At 40.6% G+C, this 24131-nt stretch overlaps 1 protein-coding gene across 1 annotated transcript in view; it reads right to left on the reverse strand.

The window, feature by feature from the left end:
• The window catches only part of DNAH8 (dynein axonemal heavy chain 8), a 395922-nt gene extending 373894 nt beyond the window's left edge, over positions 1 to 22028 (reverse strand). Inside the window, exons 1-4 of the mRNA XM_088024365.1 lie at positions 21600 to 22028; positions 21355 to 21489; positions 13456 to 13540; positions 8295 to 8446 (exon numbers count right to left, since the gene is read on the reverse strand). Coding sequence (XP_087880491.1) covers positions 8295 to 8446; positions 13456 to 13540; positions 21355 to 21489; positions 21600 to 22028 — 801 coding nt within the window. The remainder of the gene's footprint in view (positions 1 to 8294; positions 8447 to 13455; positions 13541 to 21354; positions 21490 to 21599) is intronic.
• Between the last annotated feature and the right edge of the window lie 2103 nt (positions 22029 to 24131).

Below are 24131 nucleotides of genomic sequence, written 5' to 3' on the forward strand. Positions count from 1 at the left end.
ATGCACAAACAATGAATCATGGAACACTACACCAAAAACTAATGATGTAATGTATGGTGATTAACATAACAATAAAAAATAAAAAGAAAAAACGTTGGCCAGACTTATCAAAAAGAAAAGAGAAAGGAGCCAAATAAATAAAATCATGAATGAAAGAGGAGAGATCCCAACCAACACGAAAGAAATACAACAATTATAAGAACATATTATGAGCAACTCTATGCCAGCAAATTAGATCACCTGGAAGAAATAGATGCATTCCTAGAGACATATAAACTACCAAAACTGAACCAGGAAGAAATAGAAAACCTGAACAGACCCATAATCACTAAGGAAATTGAAGCAGTCATCAAAAATCTCCCAAAAACAAGAGCCCAGAGCCAGATGGCTTCCCAAGGGAATTCTATCAGACATTTAAAGAAGAATTAATACCTATTTTTCTGAAACTGTTCCAAAAAAATAGAAATGGAAGGAAAACTTCCAAACTTGTTTTATGAGGCCACCATTACCTTGATCCCAAAACCAGACAAAGACCCCATCAAAAAGGAGAACTACAGACCAATATCCCTGATGAACATGGATGCAAAAATTCTCACCAATACTAGCGAATAGGATTTAACAGTACATTTAAGAGGATTATTCAGCATGACCAAGTGGGATTTATTCCTGGGCTGCAAGGTTGGTTCAACATCCACAAATCAATCAATGTGATACAATACATTAATAAAAGAAATAACAAGAACCATATGATCCTCTCAATAGATGCAGAAAATGCATTTGACAAAGTACAGCATCCTTTCTTGATTAAAACAATTCACAGTGTAAGGATAGAAGGTACATACCTCAATATCATAAAAGCCATCTATGAAAAACCCACAGCAAGTATCATTCTTAATGGGGAAAAACTGAAAACTTTCCCCCTAAGGTCAGGAACACAGCAGGGATGTCCACTATTACCACTGCTATTCAACATAGTATTATTAGAAGTCCTAGCCTCAGCAATCAGACAACAAAAAGAAATAAAAAGCATAGAATCAGCAAAGAAGTCAAACTCTCTGCAGACGATATGATTCTTTATGTGGAAAACCCAAAAGACTCCACCCCAAAACTGCTAGAACTCATACAGGAATTCAGTAAAGTGGCAGGATATAAAATCAATGCACAGAAATCGGTGGCATTCCTATACACCAACAACAAGACAGAAGAAACAGAAATAAAGGAGTCGGTCCCATTTGCAATTGCACCCAAAACCATAAGATACCTAGAAATAAATCTAACCAAAGAGGCAAAGAATCTGTACTCAGAAAACTATAGAATATTCATGAAAGAAATTGAAGACACAAAGAAATGGAAAAACGTTCCATGCTCGTGGATTGGAAGAGTAAATACTGTGAAGATGTCAATGCTACCTAGAGCAATCTACACATTCAATGCAATCCCTATCAAAAGACCATCCACTTTTTTCAAAGAAATGGACAAATAATCCTAAAATTTGTATGGAACCAGAAAGGACCCCGAATAGCCAGAAGAGTGTTGAAAAAGAAAAGCAAAGCTAGTGGCATCACAATTCTTGAGTTCAAGCTCTATTACAAAGCTGTAGCTCAGCATTAGAGTGCAGCCCAAAGATTTCGGGGTTATCTAGGGATGGCAGTGACTGGATGTACTCAAAATACTGATCCAGGGTTTTGCACAAGGGGATTTTATAACCAGTATAAAAACAGAACAATGGTTCAAACATCTTCTCACTGAACCAGATCTATGCAGGAGAGAAAACAGAAGAAATAAAAGTGATGAACTTCTAAATGAAAACTATAAGGAAGGAAGGGTCACCTTATTTCCATTTTCATAGATTTTTATATTGGGTTTGAAAAGATCTTAAGAAAACCACTGATAGAAATAATTAGCGCAAAGATGAAGAAAAGAGAAATGCCACATGACACAAAAACTGTGAAGCCTGAGCCTCTCTTGAACAGCAAAGAAGATGCTTGCTAACAGTGACATCTGAGAAGTGATCTTAGAGATAAGCCTTGAAGGATAGGATTTCGACAGGGGAACTCCCCAGTGACTGGGGAGACCACACCAGCAAAGGCACAGAGGAATTAATGTAAAAATGTGAGGCAGGGTGAGGAGACAGTGAAATCTAGGATAAATAGGTCCAGGTGATGACTGGCGTTGATTTAAGAAATGAGGAACAGGCTTGCTAGAAGAAGGAAAGATGGTGGAGTAAGGGACCCTATTTCAACTGGTCCTTGGAATTGAGCTGGATATCTACCAGACCACTCTGAGCACCCACAAAACCAGCCTGAGATGTAACAAAATCTGGATCTCTAGATTTAACAGAATATCAGAGGCAGTTGGTTTCGAGGTACGAATTTGGGAGCCATGATTCTGCCAGCAGATATCAGAGGATAAACGGCAGCGGGAGGGAGCCTGTCCGTGGGGATCCTACACCACCGGTGAGCGACAGCCTCGCGTGCTGGGGACTGGGCACAGACTCACAGACTGGTAGCGGCGGGGAAAGGACTTTAGGGCAGCCCCCGGGGCGGAAACCCGGAGCAGCGGGGTCGCGCGTGCGAACTGGGAGCAGCTGGCGGTTTTAGAAGCACAAAGGGCAGAGATGTGCTCCGACCTGGAGGCAGGACTGGGGGCGCGTCGGAGGGGCGCACAAACAAAGCCGCTGCAGTTTGTAGCAGCACAGACAGAAACAGAGACAAGTGTGGCCTGGAGAGCTCACTGAAGAACAGACTGCGGTCTCTCTGCTCTGAGGTAGAGGTTTAGAAACCGTCTCTTCTGCTCTGACTCGCGGAAGAGACGCGGAAAGCCACCAGGGAAAGCTGCCAGAGAACAAAAGCCCCAAAAACTGATTCCCCCTGAGCCCATCCCCTGCCACAGGGGGGCAGGGCAACTCCGCCCAAACAGGGTTGCCTAAGTAACAGTGTGGCAGGCCCCTCCCCGAGAAGACAGGCTGGGAAAACAAGAGGCCAGCAACTCTAAGGTCCCAAGAAAACAGGTGCATCTTGCTTGGGTTCTGGTCAGTAATTTGGACTCTATACATCCCCTCAAACATCCATCAACAGAATGACTAGGAGGAACCCCCAAAATAGAAAAGACTCAGAGATCATGACTTATGCTGCAGATTTACAAATGGATGCAGATATAACCAAGATGTCAGAGATGGAATTCAGGCTAGCAATTGTGAAGACAATGGCTAGAATGGAGAAATCAATTAATGGCAACATAGAGTCTCTAAGGGCAGAAATGAAAACTGAATTGGCAGAACTTAAAAACCCTATCAATGAGATCCAATCCAATCTAGATAATCTAACAGCTAGGGGAAGTGAGGCAGAAGAACGAATAAGTGACCTGGAAGACAATATAATAGATAAAAAGGGAAAAGAGGAGACCAGGGAAAAACAACTCAGAATCCATGAAAATAGAATCAGAGAACTAAGTGACACCATGAAGCTTTCCAATGTCAGAATAATTGGAATCCCGGAGGGAATGGAGAGAGAGAGAGGACTAGAAGATGTATTTGAGCAAATCGTAGCTGAGAACTTCCCTAATCTGGGGAATGAAACAAACATTTGCGTCCTAGAGGCACAGAGGACCCCTCCCAAAATCATGGAAAACAGGCCAACACCCTGGCATGTAATAGTAAAACTTGCAAATCTTAGAACCAAGGAAACCATCTTAAGGGCAGTTAGGGGGAAGAGATTCCTTACGTACAGAGGGAGGAATATCAGAATAACGTCAGACCTATCCACAGAGACCTGGCAAGCCAGAAAGGCCTGGCAAGACATATTCAGGGTACTAAATGAGAAGAATATGCAGCCAAGAATACTTTATCTAGCAAGGCTGTCATTTAGAATGGATGGAGAGATGCAGAGCTTCCAAGACCAGCAGGATCTGAAAGAATATGTGACCCCTAAGCCGACCCTGCAAAAAATATTAAGGTGGGTTCTATAAAAGGAGAAAGACCCCAAGAGTGATATACAACAGAAATTTACAGGGACAATCTATAAAAACAACATCTTCACAGGCAACATGATGACAATTAACTCATATCTTTCAATAATCACTCTCAACGTGAATGGCCTAAATGCTCCCATAAAACGTCACAGGGTTGCAGATTGGATAAAAAGACAGGACCCATCCATATGCTGCCTACAAGAGACTCATTTTGAACCTAAAAATACATCCAGACTGAAAGTGAAGGGATGGAGATTCATCTTCCAGGCCAGCGGACCTCAAAAGAAAGCTGGGGTAGCAATTGTTCTATCAGACAAATTAGATTTTAAACTAAAGTCTGTAATTAGAGACACAGAAGGACACTATATCATTCTTAAAGGGTCTATCCAACAAGAAGATCTAACAATTGTAAATATCTATGCCCCCAACGTGGGAGCAGCCATCTACAAAAGCCAACTGTTAACCAAAATAAAGAGTCATATTGATAACAATACGTTAATTGTAGGAGACCTCAATACTCCATTCTCAGCAATGGACAGATCATCTAAGCAGAAAATCAACAAGGAAACAAGAGCTTTGAATGATACACTGGACCAGATGGACCTCATAGATATTTACAGAATGCTCCCCCCCTAAAAGAACAGAATACTCATTCTTCTCGAGCGGACATGGAACTTTCTCCAGAAGAGACCACATACTGGGTCACAAATCAGGTTTCAACTGATACCAAAGACTGAGGTTATTCCCTGCATATTCTCAGACCACAATGCTTTAAAACTGGAACTCAATCACAAGAAAAAATTTGGCAGAAATTCAAACACTTGGAAGCTAAAGACCACTCTGCTCAAGAATGTTTGGGTCAACCAGGAAATCAAAAAAGAACTTAAACAATTCATGGAAATCAATGAGAACGAAAACACATCGGTCCAAAACCTATGGGATACTGCAAAGGCGATCCTAAGGCGGAAATTCATAGCCATCCAAGCCTCACTCAAAAAAATAGAAAAATCCCGAATTCACCAACTAACTCTACACCTTAAAGAACTAGAGAAAAAGCACCAAACGATTCCTAAGCCACGCATTAGAAGAGAAATAATTAATATTAGAGCAGAGATCAATGAATTAGAAACCAGAAACACAGTAGATCAAATCAATGAAACTAGAAGTTAGTTCTTTGAAAGAATTAATAAGATCGATAAACCACTGGCCAGACTTATCCAAAAGAAAAGAGAAAGGACCCAAATTAATAAAACTATGAATGAAAGGGGAGAGATCACGACTAACACCAAGGAAATAGAAACAATTATTAGAAATTATTATCAACAACTATATGCCAATAAACTGAGCAATCTGGATGAAATGGAGGCCTTCCTGGAAACCTATAAGCTGCCAAGACTGAAACAGGAAGAAATTGACAACCTGAATAGGCCAATAACCAGTAACGAGATTGAAGCAGTGATCAGAAACCTCCCAAAAAACAAGAGTCGAGGGCCTGATGGATTCCCTGGGGAATTCTACCAAACATTCAAAGAAGAAATAATACCTATTCTACTGAAGCTGTTTCAAAAAATAGAAACAGAAGGAAAACTTCCAAACTCATTCTATGAGGCCAGCATTATCTTAATCCCCAAAGCAGGCCCCATCAAAAAGGAGAATTTCAGACCGATATCCCTGATGAATATGGATCCCAAAATCCTCAACAAAATCCTAGCTAATAGGATCCAACAATACATCAAACGGATCATCCACCACAACCAAGTGGGATTTATCCCCGGGATGCAAGGGTGGTTCAACATTCGCAAATCAATCAATGTGTAAGAACACATTAATAAGAGGAGGGAGAAGAACCATATGGTCCTCTCAATTGATGCAGAAAAAGCATTTGACAAAATACAACATCCTTTCCTGATTAAAACTCTTCAGAGTATAGAGATAGAGGGAACATTCCTCAAGTTCATAAAATCCATCTATGAAAAACCCACAGCGAATATCATCCTCAATGGGGAAAAGCTGAGAGCCTTTCCCTTAAGATCAGGAACACGTCAAGGATGCCCACTCTTGCCACTACTGCTCAACATAGTACTAGAAGTCCTAGCAACAGCAATCAGACAACAAAAAGAAATAAAATGTATTCAAATTGGCAAAGAAGAAGTCAAACTCTCTCTTTTCGCAGACGACATGATACTTTATGTGGAAAACCCAAAAGACCCCACCCCCAAATTACTAGAACTCATATAGCAATTCAGTAATGTGGCAGGATACAAAATCAATGCACAGAAATCAGTTGCTTTCTTATACACTAACAACACAACTGTAGAAAGAGAAATTAGAGAAACAATTCCATTTACAATAGCACCAAAAACCATAAGATACCTCTGGAATTTGGTTAGGTTTTAACCAAAGAGGTAAAGGATCTATACTCTAGGAACTACAGAACACTCATGAAAGAAATTGAAGAAGACACAAAAAGATGGAAAAATATTCCATGCTCATGGATCGGAAGAATAAACATTGTTAAAATGTCTATGCTACCCAGAGCAATCTATACCTTCAATGCCATCCCGATCAAAATTCCAATGACATTTTTCAAAGTGCTGGAACAAAGAATCCCAAAATTTGTATGGAATCAGAAAAGACCCCGAATAGCCAAGGAAATGTTGAAAAAGAAAAACAAAGCTGGAGGCATCACGTTGCCCGATTTCAAGCTATATTACAAAGCTGTCATCATCAAGACAGTATGGTACTGGCACAAAAACAGACACATAGATCAACGGAACAGAATAGAGAGCCCAGAAATGGACCCTCAATTCTATGGTCAACCAATCTTTGACAAAGCAAGAAAGAATGTCCAGTGGAAAAAAGACAGTCTCTTCAACAAATGATGTTGGGAAAATTGGACAGCCACATGCAGAAGAATGAAACTGGACCATTTCCCTACACCACACACAAAAATAGACTCAAAATAGATGAAAGACCTAAATGTGAGACAGGAATCCATCAAAATCTTTGAGGAGAACACAGGCAGCAACCTCTTTGACCTCAGCCGCAGCAACTTCTTTCAAGAAACATCACCAAAGGCAAGGGAAGCAAGCACAAAAATGAACTATTGGGACTTCATCAAGATAAAAAGCTTTTGCACAGCAAAGGAAACAGTCAACAAAACCAAAAGACAACCGACAGAATGGGAGAAGATATTTGCAAATGACATATCAGATAAAGGGCTAGTATCCAAAATCTATAAAGAACTTATCAAACTCAACACCCAAAGAACAAATAATCCAATCAAAATATGGGCAGAAGACATGAACAGACATTTGTGCAAAGAAGACATCCAAATGGCCAACAGACACTTGAAAAAGTTCTCAACATCACTCGGCATCAGGGAAATACAAATCAAAGCCTCAATGAGATATCACCTCACACCCGTCAGAATGGCTAAAATTAACAAGTCAGGAAATGACAGATGTTTGCAAGGATGCGGAAAAAGGGGAGCCCTCCTATGCTATTGGTGGGAATGCAAGCTGGTGCAGCCACTGTGGAGAACAGTATGGAGGTTCCTCAAAAAGTTGAAAAACAGAGCTACCCTACAACCGAGCAATTGCACTACTGGCTATTTACCCCAAAGATACAAATGTAGTGATCCGAAGGGGCACGTGCACCCCAATGTTTATAGCAGCAATGTCCACAATAGCCAAACTATGGAAAGAGCCTAGATGTCCATCAACAAGTGAATAGATAAAGAATATGTGGTGTGTATATATATATATATACATATATATATGTATATATATATATATACATACTTTATGTGGAAAATATATATTTATTATATATATTATATATATATAATGGAATATTATGCAGCCATCAAAAATGAAATCTTGCCATTTGCAATGATGTGGATGGAACTAGAGGGTATTATGCTAAGCAAATTAAGTCAATCAGAGAGTAGAATGTTGATTACCAAGGGCTGTTGGGTAGGGGGAATCAGGAAATGTTTGTCAAAGCAATCAAACTTTGTTATAAAATGAATAATTTGGGGGGATCTAACATACAGCATGGTGATTATAGGTAATACTAATATATCCTCGAATGTTGCTAAGACAATTCACCTTAAATGTCATCACCAAAAACAAACAAAAAAAGGTAATTAGGTGAGATGATGGAGTATCAGCTAATGCTACAGCGGTGATCAGTTTGCAAAATATAAGTGTATTAAATCAACATGTTATATACAGCTTAAAACTTCCAATATTTTATGTCAGTTACATCTCAATTAAGCTGGAAAAAATTTAACTATATATTTGAAAAAAATGCAAACATACCTCATGAATATTTTTAATATTTATAGCAACATCATTGTGACAGCGAACAAAAAATACACATAATCCTTTTAGTTTCTCCGGGGCTGCATTGTCTATATATAATCTCATCATTTTCCCCCCTTTGGTTGCTCCAGCAATAGTTCGACCACACTCTGAAAACAAAAGTCAAGAATGTAGTGTGTGATCACATAATGGATCGACTGTGATAAATGACTATGGATCTTACAGCATTGTTTCTTGCTTCACTTTACTGTAAGGAACTTTTGATGATTGTAATAAATTTTTTGTCTGCAAAAAGACATCACTAATTGGAATACTTGAAGTGCAGCCTCCCCTGCTACCTTTCCCTGAGTTCTGCACTTTTTCTCCTTTTGGCCTCGCCTCAGGCAGGGTCTTCACACAGACTGTTCTACCCCATCTCCGACCCTTTGCCTCCCCAATTCCTACTTATCTTTCAGATCTCGGCTAAAGCCCAAGTCTCTTAGAAGCCTTCACTGACTCCCCAGAGAGGATTTATTCCCCTAGTGAATACACTTATAGCCCCCAAGTTATACTAAATTCTTCCTCAACCTGATTTCAGTGAAAATTAATCATTTAATTTTAAAAACTATTAAAAATATAATTTTGTTAGATGGTTGGTTGTACTATTAATAAGCAAAATTTAGCTGTCTTCCTATTCACAATAACTTAAAATATGATAAAAGAAATTTTAAAATCCCCATCCCGAAACCATGAAAATATTTTGTCTTCCCAGCCTTCCCTCCTTTGGGTGTGGGGGATGCCTCCTGTCCCGTGATTCTGGAGGACACCAGTCTCAGGGCCCTACTGTGGTGGGCATGTGCAAATGAGACGATCAGACCCTCTGCAAGAATGTCAATCCTGCCTGGAGGCACACAAAGGTAAAAGGGGACTGGAGGGATGTCAATCTAGTGATGAATCCTAAGGAAACTCTCCTGAAATCTGTGGAAATGCTCTATTCTTGTCCTTCCCAAGGCCAAGTGGTTTGACTAGTTCAATTTTGTGAACAGCCCAGACTTTTTTTTTTGCTTATGTAAGCCAGAGTCTATTGCTGTTGGCTACAACCAAAGAACAGTGATACACAGTATCTAAGTGCTCAAATGCTCATTCATGGAGGTTGGGACAGAGAGGTACCTCTACCCTTAATAACCTCCCTCTCCTTTTTCCTTGATAAGAAAACCCATTGTCTCATCCAGCAATGTGTACATCCCCAAGGAGACAACTGCTTTCTCAGCCTCCCTAACCCCTATGGTAGCCACATGACACAGTTCTGGCTGATAAGACATAAGATAAGCTTATGATTTCCTGATAACGGGGAGAGGTAAGGCCCTTTCCCACAAGCACCTTGAACTTGGATGTGATGTCTAGAGCTTCATCTTATAACCGTATAGGGCAAACATGAACACAAAAGCCAACATTTAAAAATGACAGAATAGGAAGAAAAAAAGAATCTAGGTTTCTGATGACAATACTGAGCATTTGAACCATTGCCAGCCACTGCCCACCTTGTTATGAAAGAAAAATAGATCCCCTCTTTGTTTAAGACACTATTAGGACTTCCAGTACCTACAGCTAAACATATTCTGTATACATCTACATATTCGGTACACCCATCAACAGGGGAATGGTTTCTAAAAATTACAATGCAGCTATACTATGGAATACTGACAGCATTTTTAAAGCTTTTTGAAAAAAAAATATTTATTTATTTGAGAGAGAGAGAGAACACAAGTGGAGGCAGAGGTAGAGGGAAAGGGTCAAGCAGACTCCCCAATGAAAAGGGAGCCCAATGCAGGGCTCAATCCCAGGACCCCAAGATCATGACCTGAGCCAAAATCAAGAGTCACATGCTCAACCAACTCAACCACCCAGGCACCCCTGTACAGCATTTTTAAAATGAGGTAAATTTATATATAATGACAGAGAAAATGTCTGGGCTATACTGTGAAATGCAAAACTCAAATCTAGAATAAAGTGTATTACATGATCACATTTTTAAATGATAATAAGCATTTATATATAAACAGATGCACAGAAGAAAGACAGGTAGTGGAATATTTACCAAGCTAATAAATGTGTAACTTTTCTAGGTAGCAAAATAATAATTAAAAATATACCTATCTTGGGGCAACTGAGTGGCTCAGTCGGTTAAGCCTCCAACTCTTGATTTCAGCTCAGGTCATGATCTCGGTATTGTGAGATTAAGCCCAGTCTTGGGCTCTGTGCTGAGTGTGGCGCCTGCTTGGGATTCTCTCTCTCCCTCTCCCTCTACCCCTCACTCCCCTCATGCACACAGGCTCTCTCTTTTTCTCTTAAAAAAATATATAATATATATATATATCTTTTCTTCTGTCAATTCCCCTCCTGCAAATTCTTCCTAAAGTCTTCCTAATCCACATTAGCCTCAGTGATAATCACTGAAGCATTATTTAAAAGAGCAAAAAGTTATAAATAACCTAATTTCTAATAATAAGAGGTAAGTTTTTTAAAAATAATATAGTAGCCTAATGAAACACAATGCAGCTGTTTAAAAGTTAATTGTAAAAAATGTATCTAGTGGCATGAAAAAGAGAATATTATCAAATTTTAAAAGCCACCATAAAAATAACATGTAGAGGGTGCATGGGTGGCAAAGTCGTTAAGCATCTGCCTTCGGCTCAGGTCATGATCCCAGGGTCCTGGGATCGAGCCCGTGTCAGGCTCCCTGCTCAGCAGGAAACCTGCTTCTCCCTCTCCCCCCGCCCCCGCTTGTGTTCCCTCTCTCGTTGTGTCTCTCTCTGTCAAATAAATAAAATCTTTAAAAAAAATAAAAATAAAAAAACAACATGTAGAGTTGGATCCCAGGTTGTAGCATAATATCTACATATTACAAAAAGGGATCCAGCTCTATGTATACATGTATATATATGCACACACTATACACATACATGACTTTCTCTCTCTCTTTCCCTCCCTCCCGCCCTTTCTCCAAATAAAAGGGGAGGGGCAAAGAAGTTATAGAGGAATATTCATCAAGGAATTAACAGTGCCTATTCCAAATGGCTGAGAATGTGGGTGGTTTTTATTTCTCTTCTCCTTGTAGGTATTTTCTTATATTAAAGAATTAAGTGAAAATAGAAGAACATAATCAAGTGCTGTTTTTCACAATGCAAACTTTAAATGAGACAGGAGGAGTTTGGAGAAAAGTGATGGATGGGTTTGGAACACCCTGGGCAGGCTCTGTAGAAAAGAGAATGTCAGAGGTGATCCGAAGGGGTAGGATTTGGCTGGGTATAGAGAAAAAAGGCATTCTGAGAGAGTCAGGAGGGCAGAGCAAAGGGCACAGATATGACCCTGGAATGTCCAGAAAACAAGGAAGAGACTGGCTTAAAGGGAGTAGCAAATTCATGACTGCGAGAATAGGAGCACAGGCTAAAGGAACACTGTGTATCTAAGGTTATAATGGGCCTTAGCAGAGAAATGAGGGTTTTGGATGCAATCCAATAACTAGGAGCACAATGAAAGGTTTACTTTTTGGAATTTTTACTGAGGGATGACATACGGTGTTAAATTAGTTTCAGGTGTACAATGTAATGATTCAACAATTCTATATATTTCTCAGTGCTCACCAAGTTAGGTGTGCTCTTAACCCCTTTACCTATTTCACACAGTCCTCCACCCACCTCCTCTCTAGAAACCACCAGTTTGTTCTCTGTATTTAAGGGGCCGGTTTTATGATTTGTCTGTCTCTTTTTTTCTTGGTTCCTTTGTTTTGTTTCTTAAATTCCACATATAAGTGAAATCCTATGGTATTTGTCTTTTTCTGACTGACTTATTTCACTTAGCATTATACCCTCTAGGTCCACCCATGTTGTTGCAAATGGCAAGATTTCATTCTTTTTTTTTTTAAGATTTTATTTATTTATTTGAGAGAGAGAGAGCAAGATCAGGGGGGGAAAGAAGAGGGAAAGGGAGAAGCAGACTCCCTGCCAAGCAGGGAGCCCGATGTGGGACTCGATTCCTGGACCCTGGGATCATGGCCTGAGCTGAAGGCAGATGCTTAACCAACTGAGCCACCCAGGCGCCCCAAGATTTCATTCCTTTCTATAGCTGCAACCCAAGTTTTCGTCCATAGATGAATGGATAAAGATGTGGTGTGTATATATATACATATATATGTGTATGTATATATATATATATATATACACACAACTGAATAAAAGATTTACTTTTAAAGGAATAAGCAGTGTGAATTTCAGAGAGGGAATCTGGTTTCAGAGCTACAGGCTTTCAATCTAGAATACTAGGGCAGGCATGAGATATGAGCCTCAGCTAAAGGCAGCAGAGGAGAAAAATGAGAAAACCAATAGGAGGGACAATCCATAAAACTTCAAAGATAAGTAGTCTAAAACCAAAAGGATGGCCCATGCACCTGGTTATCAAGACAAAAGTTTCACATCCTGGTAAAGTGTTAATTATTTTAGGAATCCTGCAAATAGTAAGGAAGCCAAATATTCCAACTGACAGCTACCGCAGACAAGATGCTGACCCAAGACCACTGGGACAGCCACTGAGCTCTCACATAGTTTCCTGTCTAATACTGGTCACCTGAGAACTTGTGTGCAAAATGGCTCCACCTGTTTCAGGGAAAATGGAATTAAATTCTAGTGAAAACATGTATCCACCAGGAGATACCAATGATTTCTGTAAGTATGGTTTCTCCTTATATTATAGTAGTGCCTGACATATATATTTGGGCTGAAGAAGTATTATTTTTAAGACACTTTTTTATCTGGGCACCTGGGTGGCTCAGTCAGTTGGGCAACCGGCTCTTGATTTCGGCTCAGGTCATGATCTTAGGATTGTGAGACTGAGCCCCATATGGGACTCCATGCTCAGCACAGAGTCTGCTTGAAATCCTCTCTCCCTCCCCCTTGGCCCCTCCCTGCTCGCACATGCTCTCTCTCTCTCAAATAAATCTTAAAAAAAAAAAAAACACTCTTTTCCACACATAAGCTTATTTGATAAATTTTCTTTATAAATATACTTCTATGTAAATATATAAAATTTATAAATATGTATCTATTTATAAGAGAAAAGATATGCTGCACTTTAACATTCATTAACTAATAGCCAGCACATTGCCCTCATAAAACATCCTTACCAAGGCCAGGGATATCTCCTTCCTGGTACAAAAATTTCAATGTCTTACAACCATCTTTCATAAAAAAATGAGCAAATGCTTCCAGCTGTTAAATAAAAGAAAAAATGATGATCAATAAAATGACTAGTTATATTAGCTACAATAAAACGAACCATACCCTGGGCTAGGCATTGTATATGCCTTTATCCTCATCATTTTGTAGATAAAAAAAAAAAAAAAGAGGCTCAATGACTTTTTTCGAGATACACAGTGACAGGGACATCAGAAGCAGGTTTAGAATTTGAACTACTTTAACTCCAAAATTACCATGAAATATATGGTGAATTCTATTTCTGAACCTACACTGATGATCTGCATATAAAGTAGGCAGACACTTACCTGACCCTGCCTCTCAGAATCTTATAGGAGTAAATGAATGAGTCCAACTGGAGGTAAATATAAAGAATTATTATTTTTAAAAACCTATTCTTAAAAGCTGACTTGGAGAACAAAAAACTTGCCTTACCAATTAATTGGTTTTTTTTTAATTTTTTTTTAATTTTATTTATTTGAGAGAGAGAGAATGAGAGAGAGCACGAGAGGGAAGAGGGTCAGAGGGAGAAGCAGACTCCCTGCTGAGCAGGGAGCCCGATGTGGGACTTGATCCCGGGACTCCAGGATCATGACCTGAGCCGAAGGCAGTCGCTTAACCAACTGAGCCACCCAGGCGCCCCAACTAATTGGGTTTTTAAACCAATTATTTGAGTAATTATGTTTTCAGATATTGTCATTTGACCCATATTATAGCCAAACTAATATAGAAACAAATTATTATAATGAGAGTCTCCCATGTTTATGAGTATGAAGCTCTTATTTAATTACTTGTAAGTCAGTGTCATATCTTAGCGGAAAAATAAATAGGTCATGTAAACAAAAATCCTCACACACCATTTGGGAAGTACAAAGTTACTCAACCCACTTCACTTAGTCCACTGAGTCTATACCTAAGTGTCGCTCTCAAGTAGTGGGTTTTTCTTCACTTGCTGGCCACGTGTGGGAGGTACTTCAGATCTGGCAAAGCCTCTCCCCCTAGGACAATGGTTCTCAAGCTTTAGTGTGCATCAGAGAAGCACCTAGGGCTTCTAAAAAATATACAGAATGCTGGCCCTGAGGACTTGCATTTCTAAAAAGTTCCAGGTGAGGGGCGCTTGGGTAGTTCCGTTGGTTGAGCGTCTGACTATTGATTTCAGCTGAGGTCATGATCTCGGGGTCATGAGATTGAGCCCCACATGGGTCTCTGCGATCAGCAGGGAGTCTGCTTGAGATTCTCCCTTGCCTTCCCCTTCAGCTCTTCCCCCTGCTCTTGCTACCTCTCTCTCTTTCTGAAATAAATAAATCTTTAAAAAGTTCCAGGTGATGCTGATGCTGCTGCTTCTGGGACCCCATTTGGGAACCACCACCCCAGGGAGTGAAACAGAGCCACACAGATGTACCAAATTTGAGCCCTTCATTTTCTACTCTTCCATCTCACACATAAATTTGACTCTTGCATAATTACAATCTGAAAGATACAAGAACTGTTAGCACTGCGATTGTTGCCTAGTTCCATAAATACTGTAGTGCTGTATCTGATTGTATGACCCACCAGATTTGAAAGTATCCAAATTATCAAAAACAGCGCTCATACCCGTGATAAAAAGACATCCCAATATCAAATGCAACAAATTCTTACTCTTTAGACACACTGTACTCCTGAGACCAGGAGAGTGAATGTTGTCATGGGCTGAAATCATGACTGCAAATTAAAAATTCACTTATACATTTTACAAATAGTTCATCTGAGCTTTACCACTGCCTTGTACTTAGAGGGCATTATTATGCCCCTCTTGCCGAAGACAGAAGTAAAGCTAAAAAGAATTTGAGAAAAAGACCCAAAGACACACAACCACGTGTTCAGAGCCTGGAACCAGAAGCCAGCCTTGGGCCTCCAGGGCTGTGCTCCAGCCACAGAACCACACCGCTGTTGCCTCGACCTTGGAAAACACTGACACGTAAGCCAGGAAAGCAAGATGGTCTGCGGTTATCCTGAGCAGTGCTGAACGAAGAGAGCAGCAAAAGCGTGGACACAGATGCAGTAGAAATTTCTGTATTGGTCAGGGTCCTGGCAAGAAAAGAAGTCCCAAAAATGGGTTCTTGAAGAAACTTTATAATGAAGAGGCTGTTCTAGAGGCCAGAGAAGGGTTAAGGGAAGCTGTGACACTAGCAGCAACAATAGGACTATCGACAAAGGAAAAAGCAGCACCAGCCAAGGCCTGAAAGTGTGATGAGTGGGGGAAGGGGGTAGCTAGAAGCAAGTGGACACAGAGTAGTGGAAGGAGAATGGCTTGGCTGTAGCGAGAAAATACGGCCAAGCAGGAAGGGGTCAGACTTGTCTCCCATCTGCCCTCCTATCTCCTGCTGGAGCCTCCTAGTGACTGAGTACCGTGCAAGCCAGAGAGCAAGGGAGCCCAGGTGATGGGTTCTAGAGAGGTCAGCCTTCCAGGCCACAGAGTCGGTGGTAAAGACTGGGTAACAAATCTGAAGGCAAACAAAATGACCATCACACCCTCTACTGTCCACCCTTTTGTGGGACTTTTAATGAGCTTCTTTCACTCTGGATTGCTACACCAGGCTTCACCTAAAAGGAAAACCCTTCCATATACTAGTTTCCTAAATCATCACACCAAAGTAGGCCACCCCTCCTTCCTGATTCCATCTCTTTATTCACCTGTCCACCAATCTTGATGCCAATTTAGGTGCCTGCCTTGTCCCTTCAACCAAATAAGTACTCTGAGCTCTCCCAGATTTTGAGATTGGTTTCTCTCCAGACTGTACTATCTCCCCTCCACTGGGGCTTTGCAACTGCTAAATAACTCTACGGAAACACCTTTCCTGCTGTGAGTCTTCCCTTAATACCTACATTTCCCTAGACTTCCTAGATGTGCAGCCTAAGCAGTGTCTAACCTGGTCCATGATGGCCTTCAAGGAAGAACCTAAGCACCCAGACCCAAAGTACAAGACATACTTCAAGAATGACAAATGGAAGGGTTTGCAGGCATATGACACTGGCATGCTGGCCAGTGAGAAACACTTGCTCCAAGCAGACAGTATTGGCCCAGAAAGCCAACTGGCAAATATTTAAGAGTGAGATCACCAGTTCTGCCGACACCCATCTCCCTAACTTAGTCCTAGCAGCTGTCCTTCTCTGAAGGTACTAGCCAGCGCCAATGTCTACGCCTGGACCCTTTGCAGAGCTGCTGGGATTCCCACTATGGGATTAACCAAATTTATGGCCTGGCAACTTTCAGGTGAAACAATGTTGATCACTATCTTGCCATATGGATGGTATCATCCACAGCCAGGACAGGCTACCAAATTTGTGAGCTACAGGCCCAGTGAAAAATAAAAATGTAGGAACACTTATCAAAAAATTATTAAGAATTTCAAGGTGGAGTCTCCTAACTAGAGAGAACAAACTGATGGTTACCAGAGGGGAGGTGGGTGACATGATGGGGGAAATAGGTGATGAGGATTAAGGAGGGCACTTGCTGTGATGAGCACCAGATGTTGTATGTAAGTGTTGAATCACTAAATTCTACACCTGAAACTAATATTACATTGTATGTTAACTAACTGGAATTTAAATAAAAACTTCTCTTAAAAAGTAGAGTATTTAGGGGGCGCCTGGGTGGCTCAGTCGTTAAGCGTCTGCCTTCAGCTCAGGTCATGGTCCCAGGGTCCTGGGATCGAGCCCCGCGTAGGGCTCCCTGCTCAGCAGGAAGCCTGCTTCTCCCTCTCCCACTCCCCCTGCTTGTGTTCCCTCTCTCGCTGTGTCTCTCTCTGTCAAATAAATAAATAAAATCTTTAAAAAAATAATGTAGAGTATTTAGAAGGTTAAATCCCTCTTTACCTCAGCTTGGTGGATGCTTGTCATGTTTATTTTCAACCTAACGGAAGTCTGAGGGTTTATTCTCTGGAGAGGTCTCTGAACTGCAGGATGCCAAGCACAAATCCTAACCCTAATCTTAACCCTGACCCTAAACCTAACCTACCCCTACCAGTAACCCCTAAACTCTACCTCTAACCCTGTCTCTAACCCTAAATCTAACCTCTGGAGAGGTCTCTGAACTGCAGGATAATAGGCACATACACTCACACTGGCCCTAACCCTAACTCTAACCCTAACCCTAACCCTTATTATAACCCTAAACAGAACCCTAATTCAGTATCTGAGGGGGAAAAAAGATTTGGTACACACACACACACACACACACACACACACACACACACACACACACACACACAAAGGAATATTACTCAGCCATGAAAAAAGAATGAAATCTTGCCATTTTACAAAAATGTGGTTGGAGGTAGAAAGCATTATTCTAAGCAAAAACCTTATCCTAACCCAAACACACACCCTAAACCTTAACCCTAACACTAACCCTATCTTAACCCTAAACTTATCCCTCTGGAGTGGTCTCTGAACTGCAAGATAATAGGCACATACAATCACACTGGCCCTAACCCTAACCCTTATTCTGGCCCTAACCAAACCCTAATCGTAGATCTGAGCGGAGGAAAAAAGATTTGTTATACATATACAATGGCATATTACTCACCCATAAAAAAGAGTGAAATCTTGCCATGCATATGGATGGATGTTAGAGAGTATTATTCTAGGCAAAATCAATCACTCAGAGAAAGACAAATATCCTATGATTTCACTCAGATGTGGAATTTAAGAAACAAAAAAACAAGCAAATGTGGGGTGGGGGAGAAAGAAACAGAAAGATAAACCAAGAAACAGACTTAACTATAGAGAACACACTGATGGTTATCAGAGGGGAATTGGTTGAGGGGGATGAGTTACATAGGTGATGGTGTACTTGTAACAAGCACCGGATGTAGTAAGGAGGTGCTGAATCACCATATTGTACATGAGAATCTAATATTACACTATATGTTAAGTAACTGGAATTAAACTAAAATCTCTAAGGGATGCCTGGGTGGCTCAGTCGTTTAAGCATCTGCCTTCGGCTCAGGTCATGATCCCAGGGTCCTGGGACTGAGTCCCATATCAGGCTCCTTGCTCAGTGGGGAGCCTGCTTCTCCCTCTGCCTGCTTCTCTCTCTCATTCTCTCTGACAAATAAATAAATAAAACATTTTTTAAAAATAAAATAAAATCTTTAAAAAAAAGAATTTCAAGGTGGATGTGGTCAACTCATCTTTGACAAAAGAGGCCAGAATTATGCAATGGGAAAAAGAATGTTTCTTCAACAAATAGTGCTGGGAAAAGTGGACAGCTACATGCAAAAGAATGAAATTGGACCACTTTCTTACACCACACACAAAAATAAACTCAAAATAGACTAAAGACCTATCAGTGAGACCTGAAACCATAAAAATCCTAAGAAGAGAGCATAGGCAGCTATTTCTCTGATGTCAGCCATAGCAACATTTTTCTAGATCTGTCTCCTGAGGCAAGGGAAATAAAAGCAAAAATACACTATTGGGACTGTATCAAAATAAAAAGCTTCTGCACAGCAAAGGAAATAGTCAACAAAACAAAAAGGCAACTTCCTGAATGGGAGAAGATATTCACAAATGATACATCTGATAAAAGGTTAGTATCCAAAATATATAAAGAACTCATACAACTCAACATCAAAAAAACCCAAATAGTCCAATTTAAAAAATGGGCAGAAGACATGAACAGATATTTCTCCAAAGAAGACATACAGGTGGCCAACAGACACACGAAAAGATGCTCAACATCACTCATCATCAGGCAAATGAAAATCAAAACTTTAATGAGATATTACCTCACACCTGTCAGAATGGCTAAAATCAAAAACCTAAGAAACAAGTGCTGGCGAAGATGTGGGGAGAAAAGGAACCCTGGCTCACTGTTGGTGGGAATGCAAACTGGTGTAGCTGCTGTGGAAAATGGTATGGAGGTTCCTCAAAAAGTAAAAATAGTAAAAATAGAACTACCCCATGATTCAGTAATCACACTACTGGGGATTTACTCAAGAACATTAATTCAAAGGAACACATGCATCTCTATATTTATTGCAGCATTATTTACAATAAGGTTATGGAGGTAGCCCAAATGTCTATTGATAGATGAATGGGTAAAAAAGATATGGTATATATAAACAATGGAATATTACTCAGCCATAAAAACGAATGAAATCTTGCCATTTGCAACAACATGGATGGAGCTAGAGGGTACAATACTAAGCAAAATAAGCCAGTCAGAGAAAGACAAATACCACATTATTTCACTCATATGTAGAATTTAAGAAATAAAACAAAGGAAAAAAAGAAGAGAGACAAACAAAGTAACAGACCCTTAACTATAGAGAACAAACTGGTGGTTACCAGAGGGGAGGTGGGTAGGGGGATGGGTGAAATAGGTAATGGGGGTTGAAGACTACACTTACCATGATGAGCACCAGGTGATGTACAGAACTGTTGAATCACTATTTTGTTCACCCGAAACTAATATAACACTCTATGTTAACTATACTGGAATTAGAAAACTTAAAAAAAAATTTTTTTGAAGAAATTCCAGGTGGTGACAGGAAACCATTAAACCAAGTGAAGGGCCCTTCTGCACAGGGATCTATCTGATCCACAGTCCACATGCCCAGGCAGCCACCCTTGACCACACCTGTACATTCCTGCAGGGAATTGTGGTGACCTGAGAAACTACGCTCTATTTCCAGTTGGTTGCAGCGGCGCCTCTTGTTTTAAGTGCACGATTCATGCATTTTCCTATCTTTCACCATTAAAATAGCTGTTATTTATCTCTTTGCATCGATCACATTCCCAGATTACCATAACACACTAAGGAATGAGCAATCCCACTCATACTATCAGAGGACTGCCAGTTCTCAACTTTTATAAGGATCCTGACAAAAAAGGCAGACAACTTTCCAGAACTTGGCAACACATCACATCAAGCAAGAGAGAGACTCCTTTAGGAAACATCCCACAAAATCTGGGCTCCTAGAGGCAGCCAACAGAGTTTTGCCCAAGTTCACTGGTCCCTGTAAAAGCAGGGGGTACGGACCCCACTGATGACAACCTCACCACAACACTGCCCCCTACCCAACACTCTCACCATACATTCAATGGGACAATCAGTGCACCACCAGTATGTACCTGTTCCTTGGTCTTGCTGGGCTCCAGGCCAGTCCACAACTAGGGTTGGTAAAAAGCTCAAGCAAACTGTACTACTATTTTTGAAAGTTAATTTAGAAGCTGAGCTATCAGAAAGGAAGCTGTGATACTGCTTCTGGAAGCTTCTATGAAAGTCACAGCTTATCTGTATTACGCTAATGAGGGTGACCATAGACATTCATTAGCCAAAACTGGGACCTTTTAGGAGTAAAGGAGGGGCCATTAATGATTATGCCAGGAAAGTAGGCATAATCTAGGACTGTCCCTGGCATGCTGAGACACACGGTAATCATCTTGTTGTTTTCTACCATGCTCATGCAAAAGTCATTGTTCCCTAGCTCATATGTATGCAGTTTGTTCACCTACCCAAATGATTTGCATATGTAGTTCATATAACCTGTACTTTTAGAATATTTAACTCTACCTGTGCTCGACTATACCTCTAACCTCTAAAGGCATTTTGAATTTTAGCCAACTCTAGTAGCTAACTCTTCCCTTTCCTTCCTCTTCAACAGTACACCTAACTAGAAATATGATTCAACTGGCTATAGTTCTATAAAACTTCCTAATGGGTAAAATTTCAACCTCCCCTTTCGAAGTGTTTTGTTGTGCATGACAATGACTCCAGCTTCTTAAAGCAATCAGCTCTCAAAGAGCAATTAAAAAATAACGATAAGATTTAAACTTACAGAAGGACAATCCAAAATTAATTCTTCAATGGTTACTAAGTCCAGGCCAAGCTTTTCTGCTAGAATTTCAAATATATATTTGTATGAAGGGTCAATTTTCATTTTTCGGTTTTCCCTTGAATCTCTAAATCTTGCCTAAAGAATAAAAACCACAGGTAAAAATTGTAATTATAAAGAAAAACCACCAAAAACATTTAACTTGACATAAAAGTGTCACACATGAAGAATCTTATTATAAGAAAAACCTGTCTCTCTTTTAACGTTTCCTGTAGATTTGGAATACTGCTCATGCTTCGGCGGTATCGGGATGATCTACAGGAAGACTGAGAAAGCATTTCAGAAAGCATGGCTTGACCCAGTCGGAGTGTAGGCCTAGGTCGAACTCTGTGTGCATCCAGCTCATCGTCCTCTGGAAGAATTATCCTTTCATCGGAAGGAATGAAATTCAGATAATCACTTCCAGAAGGAGCAGGACCTGTTTCGAAAAGAGAGCTGGCATCTAGAGCTGAGGCCGCCTCTGTCACAGGGGGCGGAGCCCCTTCATCTGAAGGAGGAGGAGCCTCTTCTCCTGGATCCGGGGGGGCAGTCTCTTCTGGCCCAGGGGGGGCTGCCTCTCCTGAAGAGGGAGGAGCTGCTTCTTTCCGAGGGGTGGGACCGCCTTCTTCTGCGCTCATGTTATCGGCTTTTTCCTCCCATGGAGCACCTTAAACTTCAAAACCTATAATGATAAAAAGTTTTCTTTTAAAACTGTACAGTAAGTTGAATGTTCTCTGTTAATTTAGTCCTCCCCTTGAACCTAGACAGGTAGCAAAATTATCTACTTCTCCCTTACTGTATTAACAAACAAAGCTAAGCTCACAGGACTGGAGAAATATATATATATATATATATATATATATATATATATATATATATATATATATTTTTTTTTTTTTAGGAGCAACAGCACACATATACCTAGGGGCTTTTTGAAACTCTAAGTGCTCCTTCTGACTGTGATATGATCCTAGGGTGCTGCTACCCCACACACATCCCATCCCTGTCATAGTAATTACTGTAGCTGATGGGAAGGTACCTGTCCTCAGGTATGTAAGGGCTGAAAAAAGATGGAGAGCCGTGTGTTAGAGCTGAGAAACTGACTTGTCCGAGAGACAAGGCAAAGGACTACATGGACTGAAATATTCCTTGCATCGAGGAACACTGTGAAACAATTCACCAATCAGACACTCAACTGTCCAGCCATCTCATCTCCATGAGCATATCCAGGAACTCCCAAAAAGCATAAAACATCCTCTTGGCAGTGTGAAAATTAATAAAAGGAAACCTCATTTAGAATGTATTCAGAATGCCAGCAGGGGTAAGCTCTCACATCCTATCAGCCCTACCACTGGTTGCGAACCACAGACCAAACAGAAAGAGCCCCACCTTGCATGTGGATACTACTTTCCTATCCCAGCGGGATTAAAACTTTCCTCTTGCCCTAGCAACAGCCCAGCCAATGAGAGACGGTCACAACTCAGCCAATGAAAAATGACTATACTTCCAGCTCCCAGCTTACTCCAATGGACTTTTTGTTTATAACAGCCTTTCCAACGTGCCCCTAAAATGTGATGATGATTATTTATTGAAGCAATGGTATCATATGAAGTATAATCTGACCTATCCAATCAGAAGAGCTCTATACAGGAGTGTAGAAGGTATCACGAGCACATAACCAGGAAAATCAGGGGACACGAGTGGAACAGGAGAAAATGTCACTTATAGAAAATCACATCATTAGGGGCGCCTGGGTGGCTCTGTCGTTAAGCGTCTGCCTTTGGCTCAGGTCGTGATCCCAGGGTCTTGGGATCGAGCCCTGCACCGGGCTCCCTGCTCGGCAGGAAGCCTTCTTCTCCCTCTCCCACTCCCCCTGCTTGTGTTCCCTCTCTTGCTGTCTCTCTCTGTCAAATAAATAAAATCTTTAAAAAAAAAAAAAGAAAGAAAGAAAATCTCATCATAGGACAGTCATCGGACCGCCATCTAAATAAACAAGTTTTCCGGCTATGGCTAAAATCCAGAAGCCAGGATAATAGTAAACCCTTGAAGAACAACAACAAAATTTCCAAAGCGAGAGTTCAAAAGAAGACAGAGAAAGAGGCTTGCTAATGAGAAATTCTGAGGACACGTGTGCACACCTCGCCTAAGTTAGATGGTGTTTCTTATGGAGGAACTTGAGCAGCCCTCCGTAAGACACAGAGACAGCCTGTAACCAGCACCCCACAGCTGCCCCCTCCAGCTTTTCCGAAGATCCCATCAACAGCTGAAATGGTTTCCTTTGATATCCTAAGTCCGCCTACTCAAGAACAGAAATACCCAAACTGATTAATCTGTTTGCTGCCAGCTAAGCACTCATGCCCAGAATCTGCAAACCAGAACAACTGTTCCCATACTGTTTGCAGATTTTTTTCTCACTTCTCTCTCCTCTCTCTTTTATAAATCCCAGTTTTTGTCTTTGTTCCTTGACCACAATCTAATGTCTATTTTCTTTACATGTGAGTAAATGTTCTTGGAAAGTAACAAGTAAACATCTCTGAGTTATTATTGTACACGATGACCTACAATACCCAGGAGTTGTGTGTGCATTACACATTTACCCTTGAAATTGGCCTAGAGTTGATCCTGTTACCTACAGTATACCAAAAACAAGTATAATGATACATATTAGTGAAGTCATAGCAACTGTCCGTCACTCTGCTCCAATCTGTGCTTTTGAATTCTGCAAAACAGTTCACTTTACT

The sequence above is a fragment of the Eumetopias jubatus genome, unplaced genomic scaffold, assembly GCF_037043125.1.
Source record: "Eumetopias jubatus isolate StellerSeaLion01/CBP00866 unplaced genomic scaffold, mEumJub1_p1.0 scaffold_6, whole genome shotgun sequence".
Taxonomy (NCBI): domain Eukaryota; kingdom Metazoa; phylum Chordata; class Mammalia; order Carnivora; family Otariidae; genus Eumetopias; species Eumetopias jubatus.